This window comes from Vigna unguiculata, chromosome 9, assembly GCF_004118075.2.
Source record: "Vigna unguiculata cultivar IT97K-499-35 chromosome 9, ASM411807v1, whole genome shotgun sequence".
NCBI classification, from domain to species: domain Eukaryota; kingdom Viridiplantae; phylum Streptophyta; class Magnoliopsida; order Fabales; family Fabaceae; genus Vigna; species Vigna unguiculata.
Window position 1 is genome coordinate 29,637,701 of NC_040287.1, and position 26,411 is coordinate 29,664,111.

At 34.1% G+C, this 26,411-nt stretch overlaps 5 protein-coding genes across 8 annotated transcripts; 1 reads left to right on the forward strand and 4 right to left on the reverse strand.

Moving 5' to 3' along the window:
• Nucleotides 1-533: 533 nt before the first annotated feature.
• LOC114163075 (quinone oxidoreductase-like protein 2 homolog) lies at nucleotides 534-7,859 on the reverse strand. Of its 2 annotated transcripts, none has more exons than XM_028047141.1 (6): nucleotides 7,405-7,856; nucleotides 7,222-7,330; nucleotides 7,026-7,117; nucleotides 1,852-2,110; nucleotides 1,158-1,301; nucleotides 534-896 (listed from the first exon to the last, which is right to left on the reverse strand). In XM_028047141.1, exons 1-6 carry the CDS (start codon nucleotides 7,746-7,748, stop codon nucleotides 804-806), a joined length of 1,041 nt encoding a protein of 346 aa, XP_027902942.1. In that variant the 5' UTR covers nucleotides 7,749-7,856; the 3' UTR covers nucleotides 534-803. The 2 variants fall into 2 exon arrangements, with proteins under 2 accessions (XP_027902942.1, XP_027902943.1); XM_028047142.1 differs by lacking the exon at nucleotides 534-896 and adding an exon at nucleotides 1,004-1,063 and having other exon boundaries at nucleotides 7,405-7,859.
• Nucleotides 7,860-8,023: 164 nt separating this feature from the next.
• Nucleotides 8,024-11,570, forward strand: LOC114163073 (2-hydroxy-6-oxononadienedioate/2-hydroxy-6-oxononatrienedioate hydrolase). Of its 3 annotated transcripts, XM_028047138.1 has the most exons (7): nucleotides 8,024-8,466; nucleotides 8,620-8,625; nucleotides 8,806-9,286; nucleotides 9,535-9,868; nucleotides 10,274-10,372; nucleotides 10,469-10,589; nucleotides 11,001-11,570. In XM_028047138.1, exons 1-7 carry the CDS (start codon nucleotides 8,262-8,264, stop codon nucleotides 11,213-11,215), a joined length of 1,461 nt encoding a protein of 486 aa, XP_027902939.1. In that variant the 5' UTR covers nucleotides 8,024-8,261; the 3' UTR covers nucleotides 11,216-11,570. The 3 variants fall into 3 exon arrangements, with proteins under 3 accessions (XP_027902939.1, XP_027902940.1, XP_027902941.1); XM_028047139.1 differs by lacking the exon at nucleotides 8,620-8,625; XM_028047140.1 differs by lacking the exon at nucleotides 8,620-8,625 and having other exon boundaries at nucleotides 8,201-8,466; nucleotides 8,811-9,286.
• A 202-nt stretch (nucleotides 11,571-11,772) lies between these two features.
• Nucleotides 11,773-13,672, reverse strand: LOC114162458. The gene is made up of 2 exons (XM_028046361.1): nucleotides 12,825-13,672; nucleotides 11,773-12,609 (listed from the first exon to the last, which is right to left on the reverse strand). The coding sequence occupies exons 1-2, from the start codon at nucleotides 13,279-13,281 to the stop codon at nucleotides 11,969-11,971; spliced, it is 1,098 nt and encodes a 365-aa protein (XP_027902162.1). The 5' UTR covers nucleotides 13,282-13,672; the 3' UTR covers nucleotides 11,773-11,968.
• Nucleotides 13,673-13,753: 81 nt separating this feature from the next.
• LOC114162459 (uncharacterized N-acetyltransferase ycf52-like) lies at nucleotides 13,754-15,890 on the reverse strand. The gene is made up of 4 exons (XM_028046362.1): nucleotides 15,286-15,890; nucleotides 15,126-15,184; nucleotides 14,227-14,283; nucleotides 13,754-14,152 (listed from the first exon to the last, which is right to left on the reverse strand). The coding sequence occupies exons 1-4, from the start codon at nucleotides 15,781-15,783 to the stop codon at nucleotides 14,053-14,055; spliced, it is 714 nt and encodes a 237-aa protein (XP_027902163.1). The 5' UTR covers nucleotides 15,784-15,890; the 3' UTR covers nucleotides 13,754-14,052.
• Nucleotides 15,891-16,442: 552 nt separating this feature from the next.
• Nucleotides 16,443-19,741, reverse strand: LOC114163909 (cytochrome P450 714A1-like). The gene is made up of 5 exons (XM_028048296.1): nucleotides 19,272-19,741; nucleotides 18,360-18,586; nucleotides 17,787-18,043; nucleotides 17,193-17,574; nucleotides 16,443-17,104 (listed from the first exon to the last, which is right to left on the reverse strand). The coding sequence occupies exons 1-5, from the start codon at nucleotides 19,585-19,587 to the stop codon at nucleotides 16,679-16,681; spliced, it is 1,608 nt and encodes a 535-aa protein (XP_027904097.1). The 5' UTR covers nucleotides 19,588-19,741; the 3' UTR covers nucleotides 16,443-16,678.
• Between the last annotated feature and the right edge of the window lie 6,670 nt (nucleotides 19,742-26,411).

Sequence of the window (26,411 nt, forward strand, 5' to 3'; positions counted from 1 at the left end):
AACTATAACTCAATCTAGTACATAAAGGTTGATTTGGTGGTAAAAATAAAAGTATAATTAACGACCTCTTGTATATACAATCTGCACTTCAACTATAACTCAATTTAATACAGAGGTTGATTTGGTGGTAAAATTAAAAGACAGAGGACTAGATTGTAAGTTAAATTCCCACAAACAGATATTAAGTAACATCCATGAATATAAAAAATTAACATAATACCATTGTTTTTCAGTAAATCAACTAGATGATGATGTTCTAAAATCAGTTGCCACCATAACTTAAACAGCTATTAATAAGAGTTTTGTTGTTGGCCCGTGTAAGATAAAAAAGGAATCTTTAGGATGTTGAGGTTTGATCAGGTTACTGAAATCTTAGAGTCACCATATTATATACAGTATATACAAATTATAGCATGTTATTAGTAGGATATGACAGCCATCATAATGAGATGCACAGAGAGTGATTACTCACAAATTTTGCAAGACGAACCAATTACAGCATAAGACGAATAAAAGAATCGGTAAGACCTAAATTTCAGTATCATAGAACTAAATGTAAATCTCTATTTATCAATAAGTAAATCGGTTTGAAACATTGTACATGAATGTTCAAGTAAGCAGTACAAAAGTGAAGATTTTACATAATAATGTGGGGACTTCAAGGTATTATTTTTTGCACAAAATTTTGGCAATTATTGCTCCTTTTAGTTTGTTTACTGGTACTAGAATCTCTTGGTTGCTTTAAACCTTCAAACCTTGAGTTCCCATAAATTATTCAACAATATAGCATCATTTTGGTAAGGTCACAGCTTAGATCTTGTATGTTTCTCATCGAAAACAATCATCACCTTCCCAATAACTTTCCTATCTTTGATGGCAGAAAAGGCAAAGTTGGCCTGCAAAGATAAGAAAGAAATTATTTACAACAGATTGCATTGAAAATCTATGAAGCATAGAGATGAGTAAATAGGAAAATGATACAGATTTCTAAACATGTATACCTTTCCCATGAAATATCTTAAAAAAAAAAATACTTCCTTCGGTTACAACAGTAGTAAAATCCCTTTAAAATAAAGTCTCAGAATGTTTAAAGAATTAGAGAAAAATGAAAGAGACACAAATTAGTAGAAATGTTTTTTAACAGAGAAATTGCTGACCTCTGACGGGGGGTATGAGTGAGAAATATGGATGGAAATCAAGCCTCTTGCCAACCAAGACAGTAGCTCCTTCACAGAATCTTCAAGAACACCTGGCCGGTGTATTTTATAGCTACCCCAGTAAAGTCCATGCACTGTCCAATTCTGGTATAATAGTTTTAAATAAAAGCAATCATAACCAACAGTTTATACCATCTACGGCAGAATTCATGTAAATATGTAATGTAGGAAGCAAAATCCAAGGAATAAGTATAAAGATACAAAGTTCTAACTAGTTCAGTTTGATGTTGATATATATAGTATTTTCAACCATAAAGAGTGTTTTTTTTGGATAAGCCAGCCATAAAGAGTGTGGTAAGTGATTTAATCATCTATAGTATAGTACAACTGTATATTAACTGTATATTTATTTATCTTAAACATATTAATAGATTATATTTTAAAAATTAGAAAAAAAAAATTGTCTTGAAGTTCAAACTGGTTTTGGGCCAGTTTAACTGATTGTGGAAATAAGAGATTGAATTTAAATCAATGTGGCAGCCAATTGTCAAGCACAATGTGATTACAAATTTAAAGTTTATGTGAATAAAGCATGATCAGATGAAGCAACAAAGCATAACACAATTTAGAGATCAACCAAATTAGGTTAGACAAGACAAATTCATGCTCTGAAACTTAATTTTCACTGCCGTACCTTAACGAGAGCTATGTTAACAGGGATGACAGGAATTTCACCACTTGCAAACCCAATTATGAGAATGTTAGCTCCCCATTTTAGAAGCCGCAAAGATTCTTTAGTGAGTTTACCTCCAACCGGGTCATACAGGACATCAACCCCCTTAAGTCTTCTAGTCTGAAGGAACTTCTTCACACTCTCAGTTACATTTTCATTACCCAAGTCCACCACATGATCAACACCAAGAGATTTCAAAAGTTGCACCTTTTCAGCTCCCCTGATAACAGACCACATAACAAAAAAGACTCAACTCACTAGTAACTGGGGATAACTATTAAATGTTTGGTCATAAAAAATCATAATAAAATATCAGGTAATATTTTAGTTAAATATTCGTATGTTTGATCCCTGCATGAAAAAATTGATTCTATGTCCAAAATTGATCTTGATTTTAAGGAACTTTTGCTTTGGATAAAGGATTTTTACACTAGATTTACAACTAACTTCTTTTCAGACTAGACACATCCAAACATTTCACTTCAAAATCAATTTTAACCAACTAGTGTGTTTAGATTCCCATCAAGCATGTTCGGATGTGGATCCCTTGGTCCTATGTCTTTTCTCTAAGACTGAGTTTTTGACATAAATTTTGGGACAAATGTGGATCTCCAATGCTTAACCAAACAGGAACATAATTAATTTATTCTGAATCAGTGTTACAAAGATTCATCCAAACACACATTTAAGGTGTATTTTGTAGGTGAGAATTAGGGGAAAGGTGATAAAAAATAAGCTGGACGGTTTGGAGGAAGAAAAATAAAGTGAAAATAATTTTAAAAATAATGGAATTCACTGTACAATTTCTCATCTCTTTCTACTAATATTTGTCTCCCTTCATCTCTTCGTTGTTTTACTTTACCTAAATACCTTTTGTTGATAAGAGAGAAATCAAGACGGCATACAATGAATTTTGTGTATTTTGACCACATAAATACAGGCATTCAGTTATCCTATTTTAAGCTGACAACATAAATATACAATCAGTATAATAGATGCTAATAGCATCAACTGGTTCTAGCATATCCACAAAATTCTATCACTCTTTCTCAAGCTGAAGCATATAGGTTATAGGCACCAAGCTTGTTACACATGTAGTTAATTTGATGACCCCTTAGTGACTTGGAAAATATATATACCAGTTGATCATGAGAATTGACAAAGCTAGCAGATATTTCCCCGAACATGACTTTCTCTCCTGACAAAGTGAGAATCAACTACAGTATTCCTCATCCTTTCATGGAATACTAGATCTGAGGCAATATCTATGGCAACCTGATTATCAACATATAATTGATAAGTGTGTAATCTCCCCAAACATTAGTTCGTGAAACAATTGTTTGGGTCATATAAACTTGACTGGCCACATCCATAGCCCAATATTCTACCTTCACACTTTACCTGACTACAACTTTTGCTCCTTTTGTTCCAAAGAAACAAGGTCAGCTCTGACAAATATGCAAAAACCAAAGGTGGATCTTCCATCAGTGGGGAAGCCTGCCCAATCTTCATTGGAATACCCCATAACTTGAGTATATCCTTTGTCTTTAAACGAAAGACAGAGCTATCACACAATGAGTCACTGCATCATGATGTTCCTTAAATGGAGAGTTAAGGAACTCACTTACTACAATTGCATGTCGAATGAGATATCCGAGTAAGTTAGTTCAAATTCCCTACCTAACTTTCAAATAGCTGCAAAATGAGTAGTGGACCCACAAGCATGGATTAGGGTTCCCTTCTAGTTAGGATCTTAATACCATGTTAAAAAGAAAGAAATGAAGAAAACATACAATGAATTTGGTGTTTAGACCACAACAAAGCTATTCAATCTATAGGGCAGAGAACATAATTACAGAATATTCATTATCCTATTTTAGGTTAATAACTCAATCACATTATGTGATTCTAATATCATCCATTACTATTTCTACATTATTCTAACATCTATTACTATGGAATTAGCTCACAAATTCACTACATAGCATCTACCACACAAAGAGAGTTGACAACAAAGAAAACTACAAGTGCTAGACAATAGAAGGTAATAAGAGGAAGAACAAGAAAGAATCACACACAAGAGTAACATCGTTCAATTGAAGTGTCAACAAACTTCAACCGACTCTACAGGGGAATTCACTATAACACAAAAATTACAATTCAAAAGTTTCTCTCTCAAGAAACTCTCACTCAGAACAACTCAATAGGTATGTATTATTTAGCAAATTATGCAGTACAACTCCCAGTTAGCTTACTACCGAAGCTAGAAGGTCTTATTTACAGAGCAAATAATGATAGAAACTAAGACAAACTGAAAAAGATAGGTACGTATTATTTAGCAAATTATGCAGTAAAACAGTAATGAGTTATAACTCTTCAGCAAACAAGTAATTCCAGAGTCATAGACTCCTCCAAAGAATACCTCTCCTTCCACAAAAGACTAACCAACCTCCTCTTCACCACTCTCCTCTCCCATATAACCAATCCCACCAAATGGGAATTTCTCATAACTCTTCAGCAAACAAGTAATTCCAGAGTCATAGACTCCTCCAAAGAATACCTCTCCTTCCACAAAAGACTAACCAACCTCCTCTTCACCACTCTCCTCTCCCATATAACCAATCCCACCAAATGGGAATTTCTCATATGTCAGTCCTGTTTCCTAACTAATTTCTCACTCCTCCTCCACTTGGCCCCACTTTCTTTCTTCTGGTATAAACATTCCATATTTTGGGCCTAACCACCCCGTCAATAATTGTTCCTTGCTGAGTAACAGGCCCATGCTCCTTTCTCACTGTATGATCCTTATTTGGAGTCCTATCAAATATCGTTATAACTGACACATGTGAAACATGCCTAGACCAATGAAGAAGACATGTGAATAAAGCTTGTCTTATAGACATTAGACAATGCCACCAGCAATAGCTATAACTTTAGCATAAAACACCTTTAGAACTCTAGCACTTATCATCATGCATCTCACTCTTTCCGGAATGGTCCTATTGAACCTCTCAACTAGGCCATTCTGTTGAGGAGTTCTTGCTACCGTCCAATGCCTTGCAATGTCATTCTCTTTATAGAAGGTTATTGAATATAGAGAAGGTAGAGATTGAGATTAATCTCCCTTGCGTAGAAAATACACATAGGGGCTGTATTTATAATAAAGAACAAAGGGGTTGTATTTATAATAAAGAACATATGGGCTAAGCCCAAAATACATATAAAGAATAATAATAATAAAAACAAAAAATAAGATATTAAAGATATCTTAACAAAGGTGTTGAACAATTCTAAACCAAATTCAAGATCATAATTAATTTTGAGCTGCTTGACTGTTTTCCTTGTTTGGTTCTCCACAAGACACTTCCAGCTCTTGAAATTTCTAAAGGCTTTGGTCTTAGTTTTCTTAGGATAGATCCACAACTTCCTTGAGTAATTGTGTACTATGGACAAAAGTATCTAGCACCAGAGTTTTATGGACTTGGAAAGTCCACATAGGTTAGCATAGACATAATCAATGCTTTTCCTTGGACACAGTGTTCACAAAATCTCAACTACTCAATTTTATCATTGTCAAACAAGCCTTGCTTTTTCAACTCCACCAAATCTTTCTCGTTTACATGACCTATCCTTTTATGTCATATCTTAGTCTTGGATAGACAGTCTGTTCAGCAGTAGACGTTGAGCCAAATGCTACAACACCTTTCAAGGCATTCAGTTCATTCTTCCTCACACCCTTCATTACTATCATGGACCCCTCAACACCTTCAACACTCCCCTCTCACCTTTAAACACAAACCCCTTCTTCTCAAACTCACCAATGGATATTAGATTGTGCTTCAAGCTAGGTACAAAGCTAACTTACTCAAGCATTCACTTAGTTCCATCATGCAGATGAAACCTAATAGTTCCAACACAAGTTATCTTACAAGACTTGTTGTCACCAAGAATTGAGTCTCTTTCAAGTTGTGTAAACTCTTAGATCCAAAGACAGTTAGAGGTTCATATGAAATGAACATCAAGAGTCCATTATCCACTCACAATCATCAGTACTGCCTGATATCGTAAGGATCTCTAATGATTCATAACCGTCTTCCACCAGAGTTGTTTCACCATACACAAATGATCCATTAGACCGTTTGCCAAACCTAGACGATCTATCAAGGTTGGTACCCTTCTTCTACCTATCTGGATAGAACCTTTTGGTGTGTCTTTTCTTCTTTCAGTGGTAAAATATGATAGACGGTGGATTTCTACCATTCTTCGACCTTGACTTTGACCTTCTTCTACCTCCTCTATTATCACAGATAGACTATTTACCCCTTACTACAAGGCCATCTCCAACAGCAAACTCCTTATCTTCAAACTTCTCATTTAGCTCCTTCGAGCTTAGAGTAGTTTGAACCTTCTCAAAATAGAGAGTCTCTCTTCTATACAACAAGATTTACTTGCAGTGCTCATGCATCTTAGGCAACAAACACAGCAATAGCAATGCCTAATCCTCATCATCAATCTGCAGATCAGTGTTCTCCAAATCAAGGATCAACTTGTTGAAGTCATCCAGTTGTTCACTCATTGCCTCATCTTATATGAGTACAACACTTGCTTTAGATACAGACAATTCACCAAGGACTTGGTCATATACTAGCTCTCAAGCTTAATCCAAAGTCCTGCATATGTCTTCTCCTTCTAAACTTGCCTCAACACCTTATCACTAAGGCTCAGAACGAATCGCATCTGTTGAATAGAAGAGCACACATCTTTAACCGCCACAATCCAAAGCCATTCAGACCAGTGATTTTCCAACCTCATTCTTTGCAGAAATTCACTACAGAGCTTCTACCACACAAACAAAATTGATAATAGAGAAAACTGCAAGTGCTAGACAATAGAAGGTCATTAGAGGAAGAACAGGAAATAATCGCACAAAGAAGTTATGTTTTTGATCAAGATTTTACTCAACCAATTCTTCATCACACTTATAATCTACACTTCATTTCTAGCAAACTTTTAGTCGTCCTTTTGTTTTCTATCCACCCTAATTCTCTCGTCGATATCAAATAAGGAGCTTAGCCATTATACCATTCCACCATATTCAATCCATATATCAAAAAGTAGAAAATAAAAGTCATTACCTAGCCACAGCAATGACAATGGCCCCACAAGCTTTTCCAATTTGCACAGCAGCAAGGCCCACACCTCCAGCTGCACCCAAAACCAATAACACCTGCAACACAGTTCCACAACTCATTTAACCACGAAAAGACAGAACAATAAGCATTCTACACACACAGCAACAAGTGAATCAAATTCAAAGCATAGCATATATACTTGACCAGAGGTCAATTGGGCCCTGTGGACGAGTGCTACATGAGAAGTGCCAAAAGCCACAGCAAGTGCTCCAGCAGCAACAAGATCGACCCCTTGGGGCACCCCAAACCTTCAAAGCCAACAACTTTAAACTAAATAAACTCCAAAACCCAACATTAAAAGGTAGCAGGAGCGGAATCTCACAATTGGGACTCGTCAACGACGATGAACTGAGCGAATGTGCCAAGTCCGGCGAAGGAACAAACGGGGTCCCCGACTCGGAAGTTCGAAACTTTGGGGCCAACGGCGTCAACGTAGCCTGAAAAATCGGAGCCTGGGATGAAGGGCAAAGAGGGCTTCTCTTGATACTTGCCCAAAATCTGCAAGTAATTGGCGAAGTTCAAGCTTGTGGCTTTGATTCTGACTCTTACAGCGGTGGGAGAATCGAGTTGGGGAATTGGGTGATTCTTTGACAAAACTATTGGGCTATCGTTGTCTTCCAAACTTACAGTTGGATCACCAAGCTTCCTGCACAATAGTGCCTCCATTTCTATCTGTTGTTTTTGATATGCTAGAGAAATATTTCAGGTAAATGCTACGAACCTAAACAACGAAAAAAATTGTGTCGAGAACTATACAGATACAAACTGTCGCTTTTATTTCATAATTGAAGTAAATATAAAATAAAAAAGTGGCTTTTTAATTATTTAAAATTTATGGTATAATTTAATCAGAGATCAAGATTTCAGAAACGAGGGAGATTCCTATTATAAAAGTCGATAAATTTATTACACCTAGCTATTTATAAGTGCATGATATTGACTCCAAAAAAGAACTAAATTAGATGGGATAAAGAAATCATATATCTAAAGCACTTCCCCTAAGATATCTGGAATTTAAGAATGTTTAAGGTCAAAACCTTAGTGTCAGACAGGTTTAAGTGTTCTGTTGTTTACTTATTCCAGTGCTGCTGGTAGTTGTATTCTATCCGTTTGAAAACCATAAAGCTGAAACTCGATCGAAGAAAAGCTGATAGAAGTTGAAGATATTGGAGTGAGACGATGAGGGTACTGGTATTTTGTGCGGAACCGAGTTTTCTTACCCCTTCTACTCTCTATATATCTCATGGCAAAAATTCTACCTCTTTATATACACACAAACATCCTTCTCCTCGAATATCTCCAAACTATGCTACTACCAACAAACGACTCGTTGTTTCTGCTTCTTCAGCTCCATCACTGAGCGGTTCAGGAGCAGAATATTCCGGTATTCAACTTCACCATGTCCTCATTTCTGGTTTCATTTTTTTTTTTTATATATTATTTAATGCTCGTTTGTAGTCCGTGAATTGTTATTGCTTCCATTTTTTTTTCCTCTTTATTTGATGGGAGGAAATATCAATGAATTATCGGAGAAAAGACCTACGTAAGTTCTCTCGTTTCCTATAGTTTCATTCTGGTTTAGTTCCTACGACATACTAGGAGAGAGAGATAGAAAAAAAGATGAAAATTTTCATTTGGGATTTTTTCTTTTTAATTGGGGAAAAGTCGTTATTGTTGCTAGGTTAATTACATGTGTGCTTAATGTTGAACCCCGTATCTGCAGAGCAGTTGGCGGATATGGAAGCAAAAAAGAAAACGAAGGTGATTGCAGGCATAGATCAGGGGGAATTAGTGGATCCAAAGATTTTAGCTGATCCAGACAGTTGTTTTTGTGAGTTCAATGGAGTGCATATACACCACAAGATATGTGATGCTGAATCCCAACCACAAAGCATGCTCCAGAGTCACACTGTTTCTCATCAAATCAAGAAGCTAGGTTATCCAATGATCCTGTTACATGGGTTTGGAGCTTCAGTTTTTTCATGGAAACAAGTTATGAAGCCTTTGGCAGAGGTTGCTGGTTCAAAAGTTCTTGCTTTTGATAGGCCAGCCTTTGGATTGACATCAAGGGTAAATTTGTCTAAGCATCCTTCTTCGGAAATGGAGGACACAAAACCTCTGAATGCATACTCAATGGCATTTTCCGTGCTTGCTACCCTGCACTTCATTAAGTTGTTAAATGCTGAGAAGGTGATTTTAATGGGGTATGTGAATACTATTTCTTCTGTTTTACTAAATGGCTTTGTTTTTCTGCAGGAAAAATAAAATTACTTATATTTCTCCTGATGTTTTATTTGCTGTTCTTCATCTTAACCTATCTGCCCGTTTAAGTCATATCTTAATGCTGTATAGCTGACAATGGATTATTAACAATGTAAAGAAATATATTTTCATATGCCTGTGCACATTAGTCCTTTCTAGAAGATGAGATCTCTCCAAAATGACATGCCAGGCACTCAGCTGGTTCACTTGTAGCAGTTAATACATATTTTGAAGCTCCTGAGCGTGTTGCTGCTCTGATCCTAGTTGCCCCAGCAATTTTTGCCCCACTTACTGCACCAAAAATTGTAAAAGAAAATCAATCAAGGAAAGATAACCAAAAGAAAGAAGAAGACAGTTCTATCAGAAAAAATCCAATTTTGGGACTTTACAAGATGATGTCCAAGATTACCAAGTACATTGCAGAGGCAATAACACAAATGATGAAGTGGACAGTAGATATCCTCAACTCGTTGTATAGGAAATTTTTATCGGCTATCCTTCGTTCTTCCCTAGCAATAATGCTGGTAATAAACTTGTTCATTCTAACGCAGTACCAATATTTAATTGTGTTATGTCAACCTTCTCGGTTCAATCATTTTTGGAAAATAAATACTAACAAGGAGTTGTTGGCTCAAATGCAACTACACTGAATTAATGAAAAACATTCAATTAGTTGTTATTCCATACAATTCATTTTCTCCAATTTTTTATTTTAATAATTCGTAGGTTGAAATAGAAATTGATGAACAGATAGTAACCTACACAAGTAAAATCTTGTTAGATTGTTTCTTGTCTTATGACACTTTTTGCATATTTTGGCTTCTGAATTTGTTTAGACTATAATTCTTAAACTGACATTGTCAATAATTTGTGGTGATGAGTTTTACTTGTTGGACTGGTGATGATCCTTTTCTTGACATGAATCTCAGGTAAGAATGGCAATTGATAAGTTTGGTACTGCTGCTGTTCGAAGTGCATGGTATGACCCAAAGCAGGTCTCTGAGCATGTACTTAGTGGTTATACAAGGGTAATTTCATTAGATTTCTTATTTTCTTATTTTGTCTTTTTTGTTCTGTCATACTCGAATGGTTAGTTCTCACCTGGTTGTTATCAATAAATACAGCCTTTAAGGAGTAAGGACTGGGATAGGGCACTGGTGGAATACACTGCAGCAATGCTTCTAGATGAGGAATACAAAACAAAGACACCACTGTCTAAAAGACTTCACGAAATATCATGTCCTGGTAATGTCATTAATCCTACGTATAACCACTTTCATTTGTTTTTTTGTCCTGCACTTGTTGGCTTTTTGAATACCTAATTACTAATAGATAGTAAACTATGAGAGATGGAAGACATCCTAGAATGGCAATATACAGTGGTTTTAGTGGTAATGAATGGAATAGCTGGTTGACAGAATGTAGCTGCTAAGTGTGAATCATTGTCACTAGAGATTTTCAGTAAACTGGGAAAATCAATCAGCAAATTGTTTTGATTTATTGATTTGTTTTAGTTATTTTTATTTCGTTGGATTTCTGTGTTCTTGTTCATGAGTTCATATCAGATTATGCTACTCTTTCTAGTAGCGATCTGAGCCCTTTGGATAGATTAGTTGAATCTTGAGCATAATTGGTGATGGTTGTTTGAATAAACAGTTCTGATTGTAACTGGCGATACTGACCGAATAGTCCCTTCGTGGAATGCTGAGAGACTTTCACGAGTCATACCAGGATCATCATTCAAAGTAATTAAGCAATGTGGCCATCTTCCCCATGAAGAAAAAATGGAGGAATTCATTTCTATTGTTGAAAACTTCCTAAGAAGTTTAGTGAGTGATTCAAACGAACAATTTCTACAACAAGCAATTTGAAATTCCTGCAACTGAGGGATCCCAATTTTTTTCTGCATAGAAGATTCATATTGTATAGGCTGATGCAAAGGCAGTTTGATCAGATTCACTGAAGGCATATTGATGCACTCTCATTAAATTTGTCAAGCTCGATGATCTCTTTCTAGAAGTTGGAAAATGCTGATAAGCAATAACCTTTAACTCAATGTTGTTATATCACTGCTCGATTGTTATAGTGCAAATGCACTCTGTTTCCCAGCCAGAATGATCTGTATCTCCATTCAAATTATTGGCGATTCATCCCTAGCATAAATGTCTCGCGGATGTAAAAGGACTTGCCATTTAACAAGTGATATTTAATTTATGCATTTGATTTTGTGATGTGGCTAACTTCAGACAGTGCAGTTCATGATCTAGCCGTTCAATTTATTGATTTGCGCTCTTTTAGTTTAATAGTTACTTTTACATGCAATAAAATAGGATCTTGCAGTTCGTAATCCATGATTTCGATATTAAGATAACCACTTTCTTGTGTAAAAAACGTTAGCAACTTAGGATGAAGTTATTAAAGAGACAAGTTGTCACTAAAAGAAAATATTGCTAGCTAAAAGTAACAAATAACTTGATCTTTCTGCCTTGTCAATGAAACACGGCATTTCTCTAACAGAAGTACACGTAAGAATGTGGAAGTAGAATCCGTATACAACGTCAATAAAGGATTTGCTAGAAGGTTGTGCAGCCAAATATAGTTACTTAAAGCTGAACAAATCTTGTTTAGAAACGAGGATCCATTTCTAGGTTGAAACTAGAATCTCCCAGGTCCGGAGGAACATCAAATCCTGACATGAAGTCATCACCAAATATTACAGCACCAGCAGCTAGTGCTCCAGCACCAGCAGCTAGTGCTCCAGCACCTAACCCCATTGCACCTCCCGCATGTACCCTCTTGCCAGGGGCTGTGTAGCTTGGAGACAAGCCCTCATTTATTGGGAGAAAGGTGGAAATATAGCCAACATTTGATGGTGGGGACGGTGGAGGAGGAGTTATTGTTCTAGGCAGCAGATAGCTTGGCCCAGTTGCCTCATGGTAGCTTTGTTGACCCACCTCTTGGTAACTTGTTTCTCCTGTCTCATGGTAGCTTGGTTCACCAACCTCATGGTAGCTTGTTTCACCCATCTCATGGTAGCTTGCTTCACCCGTCTCATGATAGCTTGCTTCACCCACGTACGGATTATAATAGTTTGTAGTGGTGAAAGGTACTGAATGGTAGTCTGGGACGTTTGTATGTACATGATCTTCTGGTTGATGGATTGAAGCCTGAGGCTTCCGACGGTATGCTTGCCTTACTCCTCCCTCTATGTTGTTGAATTGGGTACTATCTCCATCATCTAAGAACAAAATTCCATCCTTGTTTCCTACAGAACAAATTTACAGCACCAGATTATACCAAGAATTTTCCAAAAGGCTAGGGATAAAATTAAACCACAATCTTAACTTCCTCTCAAGCTAAGCAACGCCTTACAAGTAAAATAAAATAAGAGTTCTCTGAAAGATGTGAAACAAAATAACATGGTTAATGTAGAAGAGCAGGGTACCATGTTAGGTCATCAATTATGAAATGATCAGATACCTGAGTGGGGATTTGGCTCTTTCTTCTCGTTAGAAATACAAATTAAAATATCGATGAAACCTCTTGGTTTACTAGACGACTTCTTTCGTAATTGGTAGCTTCCAACTCCCTGCTGCCTGGAATTGGATACCTCAGAATTCTTTACCTGCTTGAAAAGAAACTCTCTGAGAAAAACTGTTGCTGAGCCATGGAGCTTTTCCGTGAAGAATATGGGATCTGTACTGTAAACTTCCACATTCAGTGCCAAATCCAGGAGATTTGGTGCAGAGTCCTCAACTGGAATGGCAAACTTGGTTCTCCATACAGGATTTGCACTCCCCGAATCAACAACCTTGGTGCAATATTTGCTGTTAATATCAATCCACCCAACAGCAAACCACTGACGCTTCCAAAGTGAGGTTGAGTGCTGAAGTCCATGTGCAGATATCAAGCAGACCTCCACCCATATTATCCCCATAGAAACTCAAGTAACGAAAAGATGAGAAGTTGAACGGATGTTGTCTCCTGTAAGCCTCCTTGGATAAGGGTTTTGCAGGAAAAGAAGTGAACAAGTTTTGCGGTATTTCAAAAGATGCCTTACCTCGATATCAATTTTTTTTTATACCAAACCTCTGTTTGGGATACCCTCATGCCTAGTGTCTAACATTTCTCCCTTGCTAAGTATAATACAGGCATACAGGAATCTACTACAAGCAGAGATGGGTTTATGAAAAGGGAAAAGCTCTTAGCATGACAGAGAAATTGGCCATAGAGTACAAACCCCCTTGACAAAAGCTCTCTACGGATTTATTTTATCAATTTAATCTCTCAAATAGACAAATCAGTTATCAAATTTATCTTTCTTTGTCACACCATTTTAGTCTTTTACAAAGATAATATTTTTTTTGGTTTGAGAAAGAAAAATTTTAATGGATTGAAGTGAAGATACAGATTTAAATTAGGATCAGTTTGGCAGTTAACTCTAAATTAGTATCTGTACAAAAATGTGTTCTTTCCAGAAGTGAATTCTTGCAATTACAATTTTACCTAGTAATAAGTAGAATTTACATATACAATGAATGACATAGAAAATGGTAATGTCAAGCTTATCAGACAACAATCTTTCATTTTTCTCACTGATTTATATACAATGTAGTTCGGCTCTTTATACTATAGTTTTTGAAGTGGGATTGGCTCCCTCAATAAGAGGTGGAATTAACAATAGCTTTCGCCCTGCACAAGTGACTACCTATTCACCTTCCTGGGTTATAAATGGAACAGTTCTTCTGTACATCATAGTAGTAGAGTTCAAAATGTCGTCCCCAAATCCACACGCCTTAAAAAATAACCTGAAAGAAGTTGAAAGCGTGATGTGTTATCCACAGAGGAATAACATTCGAAACTCTAAAGAAAAATGAACAACCTTTCATTATCTGAGCAAAGGGCTGCTATGTCGTATATGTCTCTATTTACAAGCACTCTGCAAAAGGAGGAAGCCATCTTCAGACATTTGATAATTCTATCTACATTGAAAAAAAAAATAACAGAAAGTACCATCCTGCTACCAGGTCTATGACAAAGAAAAAGGAGAAGGATAACGACTTATGCCATCACCCGTTCTTTTCAATCACAAACAGAGTTTTACCTAATAATTTGTACTAACATTTAATATTAACCTATACTATGTATTTTCTCAATGCTTAAATACAAGGACATCTCTGTTTTAAATACGAGGACATCTCTGTTTGAGGGTCATACACAAGATCATAACTTAATACTATGTCTTATAAGACCTTAAATAAAATCCTGAATCATAGCATAAAAAAATATTTTTCTATCTTAGAAACATAGTTTTTTCGTTAACAACTAAATAAAACATTAATTAGAATGTGGGTCTTATAAAAATCCTTGTATTAAAGTAAAAGTTGCAAAAGGGTATTAAAAGTAAAAGCATCATTATCTTAAAATGATACAGGATTGTGGAACCTACAAAAATTAAATTAAGTCATCGGGAATGACAAACGTCCAAATTCGTTGCTCTATATTTAAGTTTCAACTAATCCAACCTCGTTAAATGTGAGTACTGTGATACTAATTCCAACAAATACAATTACACTCAGTTTTGAATATATTGTTCTCTTTTATGTGAAATTGCCAACATTGAATGCAGATAACACCATTAAGTTTGTTTTTATTTAAGTGAGGACGAATTTAACTAAAAAGCAAAGCAAGTGCATCTATGCTACCAACACTAAAAATAGGACAATAACTTCATGGTGAAGGATCAGGCCTCATCCACAATACAAGGGTCGTGCTGCATACCTAGCAATTTTTTTAACTATCATCCGACCAATTCCCATTCTCTGCAAGGAAGGAATAACCTGCAATAGACTCAACAACGTTCATAAACGCATGTTAACCAATAATATACTTCACTAAATAAGAACAAACGTTAATCGCTTTCTCTTTTTTTCTTTATTACCACAACATCGTAAATCGAAGCGGTGAGGCCATAATCGGAAACGGCACGGCCAAACCCAACCAATTGATCGCGTGAAGGAGAAACCGGTGTGAGGAAATCCACTATTAAAGAAGACGATGAATTTTCATGATATGGAACGACAGCGTTTACGTGGCGGAGGTTGCAGAAGACGGAGACAACTACGGCGCTGTGAGACAAAGCAATGCGGAGCTTGTCGATGTCCACGGGTTCAGGGTCGAGTCCGGTCGGAAATCTTTGGGTAGAGTAGTTGCTATCAGCGAAGAGATCTCGGAGACGGTGAGGATCGACATGGCGTGGGTCTGTGGAAATGTAAATTGGGAAAAGCGGTCTCAACGGCTTCTTCATCTTCTCAGGCTGTGAAATTTTGCTGCTTCTTCGACTCACCCATTTCAATTCCATGGATTTCGAAGCGAAACCCTCTAGCACGCGCTTCTCTAACGGTAACTGTAACTGCGCTGCAACTCCCATTGCCGCCATTTTTTTTTTATTATCTGTGCTTGGGCAATGCTATGAAATGGATAATGAAACTTAATCTGCTACTTTGATTCACACCACACCAATCTTTAATTTGTTCTCTTTTTATTTGATTCCTTTATTTTGTTTTAAATTAATTTTCTGTATTACACATTTCAGGTGTGAGTTTTGTGAAGAAGAATTATATAACTTCTACTCTATGTTTTTTATAATTTTGTTAATATTTTTTAATTCCATTTTTATTCAGAAAACTTCTTGCCCTCTACATTTAAGTGAAATTGTTTTGAAATTTTAATACGATAAACTTAACATGTTAAAATCTTTTTGCTCAATTACTTTCTATTATACAAAACTTACAATTTTCTATAAACATAATTTGATTTTACTCAATTAATTATTTAATATCTTTTTCTCTTTTATTATTATTATTATTATTATTATTATTATTATTATTATTATATATAATGAATGATATAGAATTATCTAGATTTTCTTTTATCTTACATGAAAGATTTAGATTTTCTTAAAAAGAGTTTGGAGTTTGAAAAAGACTTTCAATCATAAAAACAGAGATTTTTTTTACGATGTAAAGGTTATAGTTGAATTGACATATAAACAAAATAAAATTATAAATCTTAAAATTCTTGCTTTCTAACAAAAGCTTGCAAAAAGAAAATCTTAAATTATTCTCCCACCACAAGTTTATGCATGACCTCAATTCATAACCGAGCAAATACATAATAAACATCTGAAAGAAAAGGAATTAAGTCCAGACGAAACTCTAGTACAACCTTAGCAATAGTTGTGTCTACATCAGAAAACACACTATGACAAAGAAAACCCAAATGCTTACAGGTTCACTCGAGTTTATTTATTGGTGTGATCAGCTTCGAGACTCTTAAATCTTCTGAATGATAATATCAACGTCATGTTCTGGTTCCACAAGCATTCTGTATGCTGGAGAATGCTTATAATTAGGAGAGAGAGTGAAGCTAAACCTGGAGATGATAAGGGCTAGCACAACCTTCAATTCAACCATTGCAAAGTTCTTTCCCAAGCACAAACGAGTACCCAACCCAAATGGCACATAAGCTTGTGGATACTTGCAGGCCTTCGACACTCCCTCACTGAACCTTTCTGGTTTAAACTCATTAGCATCTGCTCCCCATATTTCAGGATCTCTGTGCAGGGTTGGGACCAGAGTCCACAAACAAACACCTTTAGGAACATCCAGGTTTCCAATTTGGATATCTTCTTTTGCCTCCCTTGACACAAAGGCTGCTGGTGGATATAAACGAAGCACTTCTTGAATCACCATTCCCAGCTATGTACAAATAAAGAGAGCAGTTTCATAAGATTACGACATGCAAATGCAAGACTAATAATATGATTTTTCAAACCAAACAGCGTACCGTTGTCAACAGAGGGAGAGAATCTGAATCTGGTATACCATTGGGGCAATGTTTAGCCACCTCAGCCCTTATTCGAGTTTGCCATTCTTGGTGCAAACCAAGAAACATCAAACACCAGCAGGTTGCAACAGCAGTGGTTTCATGACCAGCAAAGTAAATGTTTTTGCAGTTATCCACAATGAACTTTTTGGAAAAATCCTTCCCCAGACTCTCATCACTCGTGGCTGCTTCCAACAGTAACTGCATCAAATCCTTCTGCGATGAGGATGTCTCTGAGCATTCTCTCTTGCGATTCTCCACTAACTCCCATATCAGTGACTCTATCTCTTTCTCCAAATTCAGTATCTCATATTTCTTTTTTGACCAGAATTTCAGTTTCTCACTGCCATTAAATAATAATCAATAAGTTTTTAGACCACAGTTATTATCACCATTGGTAGGGACTTTTTGATGTGCATGTATAAAGCTTTTAAGACACACTCAAGGTTATAATATAGACTCTAGATAAAAATAATCAGCATTCGATGATGCATTTTTATGTGTCAAGATTAAAACAAATTTTATCCGTTTTAAAATAATACAAGATTGACATACCGAATACTGCCGAGGCCAAAAAGGACACCACCATGATGATTGAACATGGCCTTCTGCATGCTTCTAAGCTTGGAGAACACTTCCTTTCCCTTAGAATAAGAATGGCCAAAGCAAACCCTTGAAATAACATCAGCTGATAAACCTCTCAGATCTTTATCCACTTTAATTTCAACTTTGCCACCTCCATGACTCTCAATAATTTGCTCCCATTTCAGTAGTAATGGCTGAGTTGACTCTATCATTGAGTGCACCATACCCTGCAATACATAGTCATGAACTTCACTGTCTTACCAAGAGTCATTTACTAAACTATAAATATAAGAAATGTTAACTACTCTTTGATAAACACTTTCTCAAAGTCTCCTCAAAATTACAGAAGTGGGATAGTTAGTTAAATAATTAATTTTTCCAAGGAATTGATATCTCATATGCTTTTGTAAAAATCAATTTGAACATTTATTATATCTTTTAGCTGAGAATATAAACTGAAAAAAATAAAAAGAACAAAAAAGTGTAAATAGACAAGGGGTGGTGGTTTAAGGTATTGACAGATAGTTAAAAATTTATACATACCTTAACTTTATCCATGAAGAATTCAGCTGCAACAAGTTTCCTCTGCTGTGACCAACTGATACCATTGGCTCTGATAATTCCATTGCCAAGCATAGGTTCAAGTTTTTTTGATAAGTAAGTAGGCTTACCCAAAACCAAAGTGATGGACCGATTCATTTCTCTTACTAGTTCCGGGTCGTTAATATACAGGTGCTGCTTCATCCCAGTGGAGTAAGTGTACACTAGACCTGCAAGACCAGATATTCATATCTCCTAATCATTAACTGTTAGAATAGATGCACAATGCATGCCCTTTTGTACAACTTTCGATCATAATACTATAATAATAGAGAGACTTATGCTAGTCTTTTTACATGGTTCCCATTCAGTTAACATCACATTTTTAGAGTATTATTATTCACATTTGTTGGGAAACTATAGAACTATCTGAGTTATACTTTTTTTTTTTAATAAATTTAACCTATGATACATAATATATTAAAAGGAAATATGATAAAGGATGCGATGTCAAAACTCTTTGAAACTGTACAAGTACATGTTAGTATAACTTTCTGTTGAATAATGAAAGAAAGAGAAGAGGAAAATATGAGACAAAATAATCCATAGGATACATAAATCTTGGAGTTGCTATATAGCCTACAGCATAGGACCACGAGTACCCAAATTGAAACACAATAGCTGTAAAGTTGAGAACTCGAAATGTATTTGCCATACAGTTAAGGTATGATATGAATCCATTTTTCTGAAAAATATTAATGACATGACATGAATCCATAGAGGGTGGTAGTGCTTGATTTTAAGCAGATTTGAAACTGGCAAACATCATCAGCACCAGATTTGTTTACATGTTATCTCCAAAAAACTGGTTAAGATTAATGAGAACAAAGTACAAGGAGAAGAAGAGAAGAGTACCATATTGTTTCCTCCAGTGCTCAAAGTAGGGGAAGAGAGTTGCAGAGTATTCATGAGCCACATACTGATCAGAACCGTTGGAGGTTGAAATAGAGGCTTTGGCTAGACTAGCAGCCTGAGCTTGAATTCTCTGCATATCAGATAGATTTCCATACAGAAAAGAAGGTGGAGGCCCTTTTATTCCTTGCATGTGTATCCTCTTTCTCACCCTTTGAGACTCAAGCCACAAACTACCATACACATAGAGTATCCAGCTCAGAACCCCCACAACAGCAACTGAAAAAACCATTTTCATCTCAACAAAAACCTCCTCCATCTCTACCTTCCTCTCTGCTGCTTCTTCCTTTCACTCTTGTGATTTAAATAGCACACCAGAGAGTTTGCTCAGCACATAATATATTATATTATATATTAGTATGTCAGGGAGCAAAAGCTGGTTATTTTGCTCTGTTGTGGAGTGTTGCTATATATATTTAAACATGGAGATGAGGGTGGGAAAAAAGAGACAAGTTGCTTATGGTAACAGATTTTATATATAAAAATCACGAGGTACGAGAACCGAAAGAGAAAGGACTGGAGTGACATGCAAAATATTTATATTTATACATCTATGCATGAATGAATGTTTTACCATGATGTTATATTATACTAATATCATATGTTCACATTATTAATGGATCACAAGACAGATTATTATTAAGGATAAGCATTGTTTGTTTATTAAATTATTAGTGCTTAACACGGAGGACTTGCATCTTCTATCATTTGTAGAGTTTAATACCTATCAAACAATACAAAATCATTGTTTACATGACTCTCAAAATGACAATTGTAATGGATGACTGAACAATTATAATTAAATGGTGAACTTAACTAGTCATTCTTTTATTTTTCTTTTTTTCATGTGCATTATTAATATATTTTATATAAGATTTAACAAGTTTGAAAGGAAATGCACAACAAATGAAAACTAATATATATATATATATATATATATATATTATATTATATTATATTATATTATATTACGGACATTATATGTTAGTTTAATAACAGTGTAGGTAGCATATTCCTTTCAGCTTTAAAGTTATAGAGAAACAGACCTACTCTATGTAGAGAGATCCTTCCTTACTTTTATTTTATTTTAGAAAATTATGTTTTGATAAAATTTATTTATAAATTTGACAAAAATTTATAAATAAAATTAAAATAGATTATTTTTTTATTTTTTAATTAAAATAAAATAATAAAATATTTTTTTATTTAAATTATAATTTATTAAAATTTATTAAAGAAAACTTAGCTAAACTATATTTTCTTTTTATTTTATTTTCTATATGAGATTTTTGTGGATTATTTTATAGTGAAGAATAAAGAATGATATGTTTCCCAGAAGGTAAAATTATTTAATGAACTGAATCAGAACTTTTTTGGCTAAAAAGGAAGTCTATTACCCTACTCCTCTGTTCTCTTCCTCAATTGATTACTTTGACTTCGGTCAAATAAATTTATAGTTTCAAGTTCTTTAGGTATTTGCTTCTCAGAGTTTCTGCACCACAATAATATTTATTTTATATTTTACTTTAGGTTTAAGTTTAAATACGAAATAAGAATTCATACTTAAAAATAATAAATTTTAATTTTTAAATATTTTTTAATTTAATAATATTAATTTTTTATATTAACCGGTGTTTCATACTAATATTTAATAAGTTTAAATAATTTAAATGTAAATATAAAAAATTATATAATACATAAAAAATTATCAAAATTGAATTAAAAATATTATATTTATACATTTTTAAAATTGAAAATCAAGAATAAAAATGAATTTCACTTTTCATATATTTAATCCTTTTAGTTTTTTACCATTTGTTTTTTACAGCTTATTGTTTAATATGTTTTGTTATTATTTTCCTTTTTTTCTATTATTGTCCAAATATGATAGATACTTTTTGTAGGAGTGTCAAATCATTTTTCCCCTTTATTTAAAGCAGATTCAATACATAATTTCTGAAGTACCATTCATGTTATTTCTTGACCATAAATTTAAGCATTTATTTCAACTTCTATCCACCTATTAATTGCTTGGACCATTTTAAAATGATAAATGAAAAAAATTCAAGTTATATTTTATATATAAATTAGAATTTTAATGATTTAGATCAATTTTATAAATCCTGTTATGTTTTTAATTTTTTTATTTTTCTCTTCAGGGACTTTAATTTTTTTTCATTTTTTTCATCAATTAAATTTAGAAGATAGAAGATAGTAGAGTTAGAATAATTTAACCTAACTATATTTTATTAATTATATCTAATTATGTGTATTGATATAGACAATCAATTGTACACTTATAAATTTAAATCAACTCACATATATTGTACTTATCTAAAAATAATAATGATATCTCAATGTTCTATTGATTGGAAATTAAAGTTTTGGGATGAAATTTTGATATTTCCAATGATAGAAAATGCATTAAAATTGTGTTTTCTTCATTGGAACCTTCCTTTAAGAATTTATGCATTGGAACAAACAAAAGAAACTTTTAATGAAAATCGAATGGTGGAAGCTTGTGATTACAATGTGGTGCACTCTTCAAGAGACTTCACAGGCCCTTCAACTTGTATTCATTGTGTGGTCATTTTCAAGTGTGGATTATACAGTTGTGAAGATTCCATCACTCATAACACTGGATACCTCGTCCAGGGTTCTCATATTCATTTTCCAAAAAATTAGGTAGAAACAAACACGGGTTTTTTATATTGGTTTTAAGAGTAGTTTTATATTGGTTTCTAAGTTTTTTCTGAGTCCCAAATTGTTAGGTTTTCTTGTTAGTCCTATCTATTATAATGTGTGAAAGTCACGTTTAACAAGTTTCAATCAGAAAAAATACATCTACCAAAGTTTCAATGCACGGAAGCAGAGGAGTGTATTGAAAACATAAAATATTAATATAGTTTTATTTTAAAATAAGTAGATAATTAAAATAAAATATTAATACAATAAAAAAATGAAATTAATTTATTTAGATATTAATAATTGATTTTAGTGTATTTTTATTATGAAATATAATTCTTATATATTGAAATATTTTTTATCTATTATATTTATTACATTTTTCACAAATTTTTCTTTTACTTCTAATTTTTTTTAATTCAAATAATCTCATTTTTCATCTTTCTTTTCCCTCATATCTACTTGTTTACACTTTCCTAAATACATTTTCTAATTTAAACACAAGTAGATGGAGAAAATGTTTCAAAATATATAAAATTGAAGTATTTTCATATTTTTAGGAAGGAAAATATGAGTTGATTTTCTTAATATTACAAAAATAAGATTTATTATAAATTATGTAATATTATGTCAATCAGGATTGTTATTGATTTTTTTCATAATAGTTATAAACTTTCTATATTTCAAGTTGTTTAAATTATATTTTTAATGTATGAATTTGATTTAGAGTCATATATTTTTTATTATTATCTTTCTTTTTGAATAACATTTTTATGAAAATATTTGATGTGTTTTGAGATGTGAACTTAACTAAGTGATGCTAAAATATTTAAAAAAGTTAATGTGAAAATATGTTTTCTTTTTTTAGATAAAAAATTGTTTTTATATATGTATAACTCTGATTGATGTGAAATAATCTTTCACTTTCCACTTTGATTGTAATTACGAATTTTAACTTACAATGGAAAGGATAATTATAAAAGTATTATTAATATTATTTATTATATAATTTTATTTTGTCAAAAGTAACTTATAACTAGATGAAGTATCTTGTTGAAATTACAGTTTTGAAAGTAAGCTATTAAATCAATAAGTAAGAACAATATTAAAGCCATTAAATTTATCGTTGATAATATTTAAAAATCAATTATAAAATATTATATATAACTATTTTGATCACTTCAGCTAATAATTATATTCATATCTTCTATTTAAATATGTAAAAATAATATCAACATCTTACGGGTTAAATATATTGATCCTAATTTTTCATTCTGTTTTTTTTTTAAATATTTAAAAAGTTTTAATTTTTATAAATTGTGGTCAATTTAGTCCTTTTTCTAGACGTCGTTTAAATTGTTAAGGGGGATTGACAGTAACTGTCACATGTCACTTCATAAGTTTTTTTAAATTTTTTTAAATTTTTTAAAAAGATTTAATTTTTTTAATTTTAAAAAAAATTGTCCATGTGTCAAGTCAACAGTGTGACACGTAATAATGTCAGGGCCACATGTCAAGTCAGTGTCACTAACACGTGTCAAGTTAGTATCCTTACCATATGTCATGTAAAACTAGAAAAAATTAAATAAATAAATAAATATTTATTTACAATAATTGTGGATTAGAAATATATCTAAAAGAATTATGTTGTCAAGTTATAATAAGGAATAATGGTAGCTTAAGTGATTAAGAACGTTGTTTGTGTTAGGAGGTCTTGAGTTTGAATCTTGCATATGCCATTAGTGTGATATTCTTTTTATTTATTTTATTGTGTACATCATGTATGAGCGTGATGTACATCATGGCTAGGAGGGCTAAATTTTTAGAGCATCAAAAGGAGATCTAAGGAGAGTGTAGATGGCTAGTAAGGTGCTTGGTGTTAAAGGTAAAGGTTAAAGTTTTTTTGTGGGCAAAGAGAAGCATCTAGGAGGTTATCTTTAGCGAGAGCAAGGGCGGAGCAGTAGGAAAAGAGGTAAGGGGAGTTTTTTTGTATCTTTAGCCATTTGACTTATGTTTCCTTCATGAGCATGATGTTTGGTGCCCATGTGTTGCATAAAAAATTATATGTACGTGTTTGTATGGAGACAATTGAGGATGTATTTGGGGCTTGGGCATTTTCGTAGGTGGAGAAAATGAGGTTCTGCACAGGAACCTCTGGTGGCTTTTTTGTATTTTGGGGTTCATTTGATCTCAAATTTGTAAAAATGAGTCCGTTGAATATTTTTTTTTTGCAAAATAGGGTTAAGTCGTCAGAGTGGAGGACGACATTACAGGTGAAGTCGTCCTCCACCCTGCCGATTTCCCTTTTTTATTTTAAAAATGTGAAGTCGTATTATGAAAGACCGATTTATATTCACGTAAAAAAGTGAGGTCGTCTTCGTACATGACAACTTCACTTTTTAATTTTTTTTATTAAATACAATTTCTGTTAACGTTGCAGTTGCAGCTTTACATATAGGGGTGGCAAAATGGGCCAACTCGACCTGTAGCCCGCCAAAACGGGCCGGGCCGGGCTGACCCGCCACCAATAACTGAGCAGGATAATGTAACCCGTCCCGTCTTAGGGCGGGCTGGCAGGCTGAGGGGGTGGCCCGCCTCTTTTTTTTGTAATTTTTTTCAACTTTTTTTAAATTTATTTTCATAAATCTATTATATATATATATATATATACATATATATATAATATAAAAAAGTATTATTTTTTAATTATTTTTAATTTTAAACATAAAAAAGTTAAAAAAAAATGGGTTGACGGGCCAGGGCGGGCTGGCCTGTTTTGGCCCACTAAACTAGCGAGCTAGGTGGATCGGGTTACAACGGGTAGGCGGGTTGAAAATTCCAACCCGGCCCACCCTTTTCTCGGTGGGCTGGCGGGCCTGGTCCATTTTGACATTCCTGTTTATATATAAAGCCCCTGAACTTGAACTGTGTTTCCTAAATTATCAGAAAGGCATTTAATTTCATTCATAAGTTTCTAGGCCATTATGGTTGGATATTTTTGTAAACCATTTCCATGAGTACACTTTATCATAGAGACAAAACATAAAACCACACTGTTATACAAAAAAAAAAATATAAAACTTCAATGTTATAAAAAGAAACTTAATAAAAAAAAACTGAAAAGAGAAGTCGTTATGTACAATGACGACTTCACTTTAATGTGAATAGAAATCGACCTTTCACAATACGACTTCACTTTTTTTAAAAAAAAAAAGAAACCGGCAGGATGGAGGACAACTTCACGTGTAATGTCGTCCTCCACCCTGACGACTTGACCCTATTTTGCAAAAAAATATTCAACGGACCCATTTTTACAAATTTGACATCAAATGAACCCCAAAATACGAAAAAGCCACCTCTAGTGCACTGTCAGATAGCAGTTTGGAACCGCCAAGCAGGGTTCGCTCTTGGTTGTTGCGTGATGGCACGTTGTGGTTTCTATTTGAATGTGCACCTTTGATTGTGTGCTATTGACATAAAAGGTGCTGAAGTGCTACTATTTTGAGGAGTTGGTGTATAAAGAAGTGTGTTATATGCATGATTGATGGTACTTAAGTGTTTCTCTTTTCCTTGGAGAAGCAAGATAAGGCAAGATAGCTTATAGGGCTTGGCATGAGGGATGGTTTTCAAGCCAAGCTTGTCCACAACCCTTGTACTAGCTACATTGACACAACTTCCACTATCAATTATGAGGAAACAAGTTTTGTTGTTGATTTGACACCTTGAGTGAAAATATTTTCTCTTTGGTTTTCAAATTCTTTGGGCACTTGGCCTAACATGCGCCTAACCACTAACAACCCTCCTTCATTGGGTTTGATTTCATCCTCACTTGAAGATTAGGAAGAAGTGTGGAAGGAAGAACTTTTAGGGGAAGGAGGAGATGAATGCTCACTTTCAACCTCTCCTTTTGGGTTCAAGATCATGTTCCTTTTTGTTGGACAATTTGAAATATCCCAAACATTTAAAACATTTTATGGAACTAGTTCTTGAACCTTGGAAAGAGTTTGGATTTTCATGGAAAACTTTAGGCACACTTGACCTAGGTGGGTGGTCTTTGGAAGATGTTTTCTCATCCTTTCTTTCTTTTCCTTTCCAAGTCCTAGAGTAGTAGTCATTGTAAAGAGTACTCTTCTTGGTCTCTTGTTTCTTTTTCAATTGACTTTCAACTTTTAAGGCCAAGTGTAAAATTTTATCAAGAGTAGAGTACTCATACAATTCAACTACATCTTGAACTTCTCTTCCAAACCCACTCACAAATCTAGCTACCTTTTTTTCTTCACTTTCAAATTGGAGTCCTACTTTGAGAAGCGTCGACTCCATCATTTTGTAATATTCATCCACACATATGGACCCTTGTTGAAGCCTTTGGAGCTTCAATAGAGCTCCCTCCTATAGTAG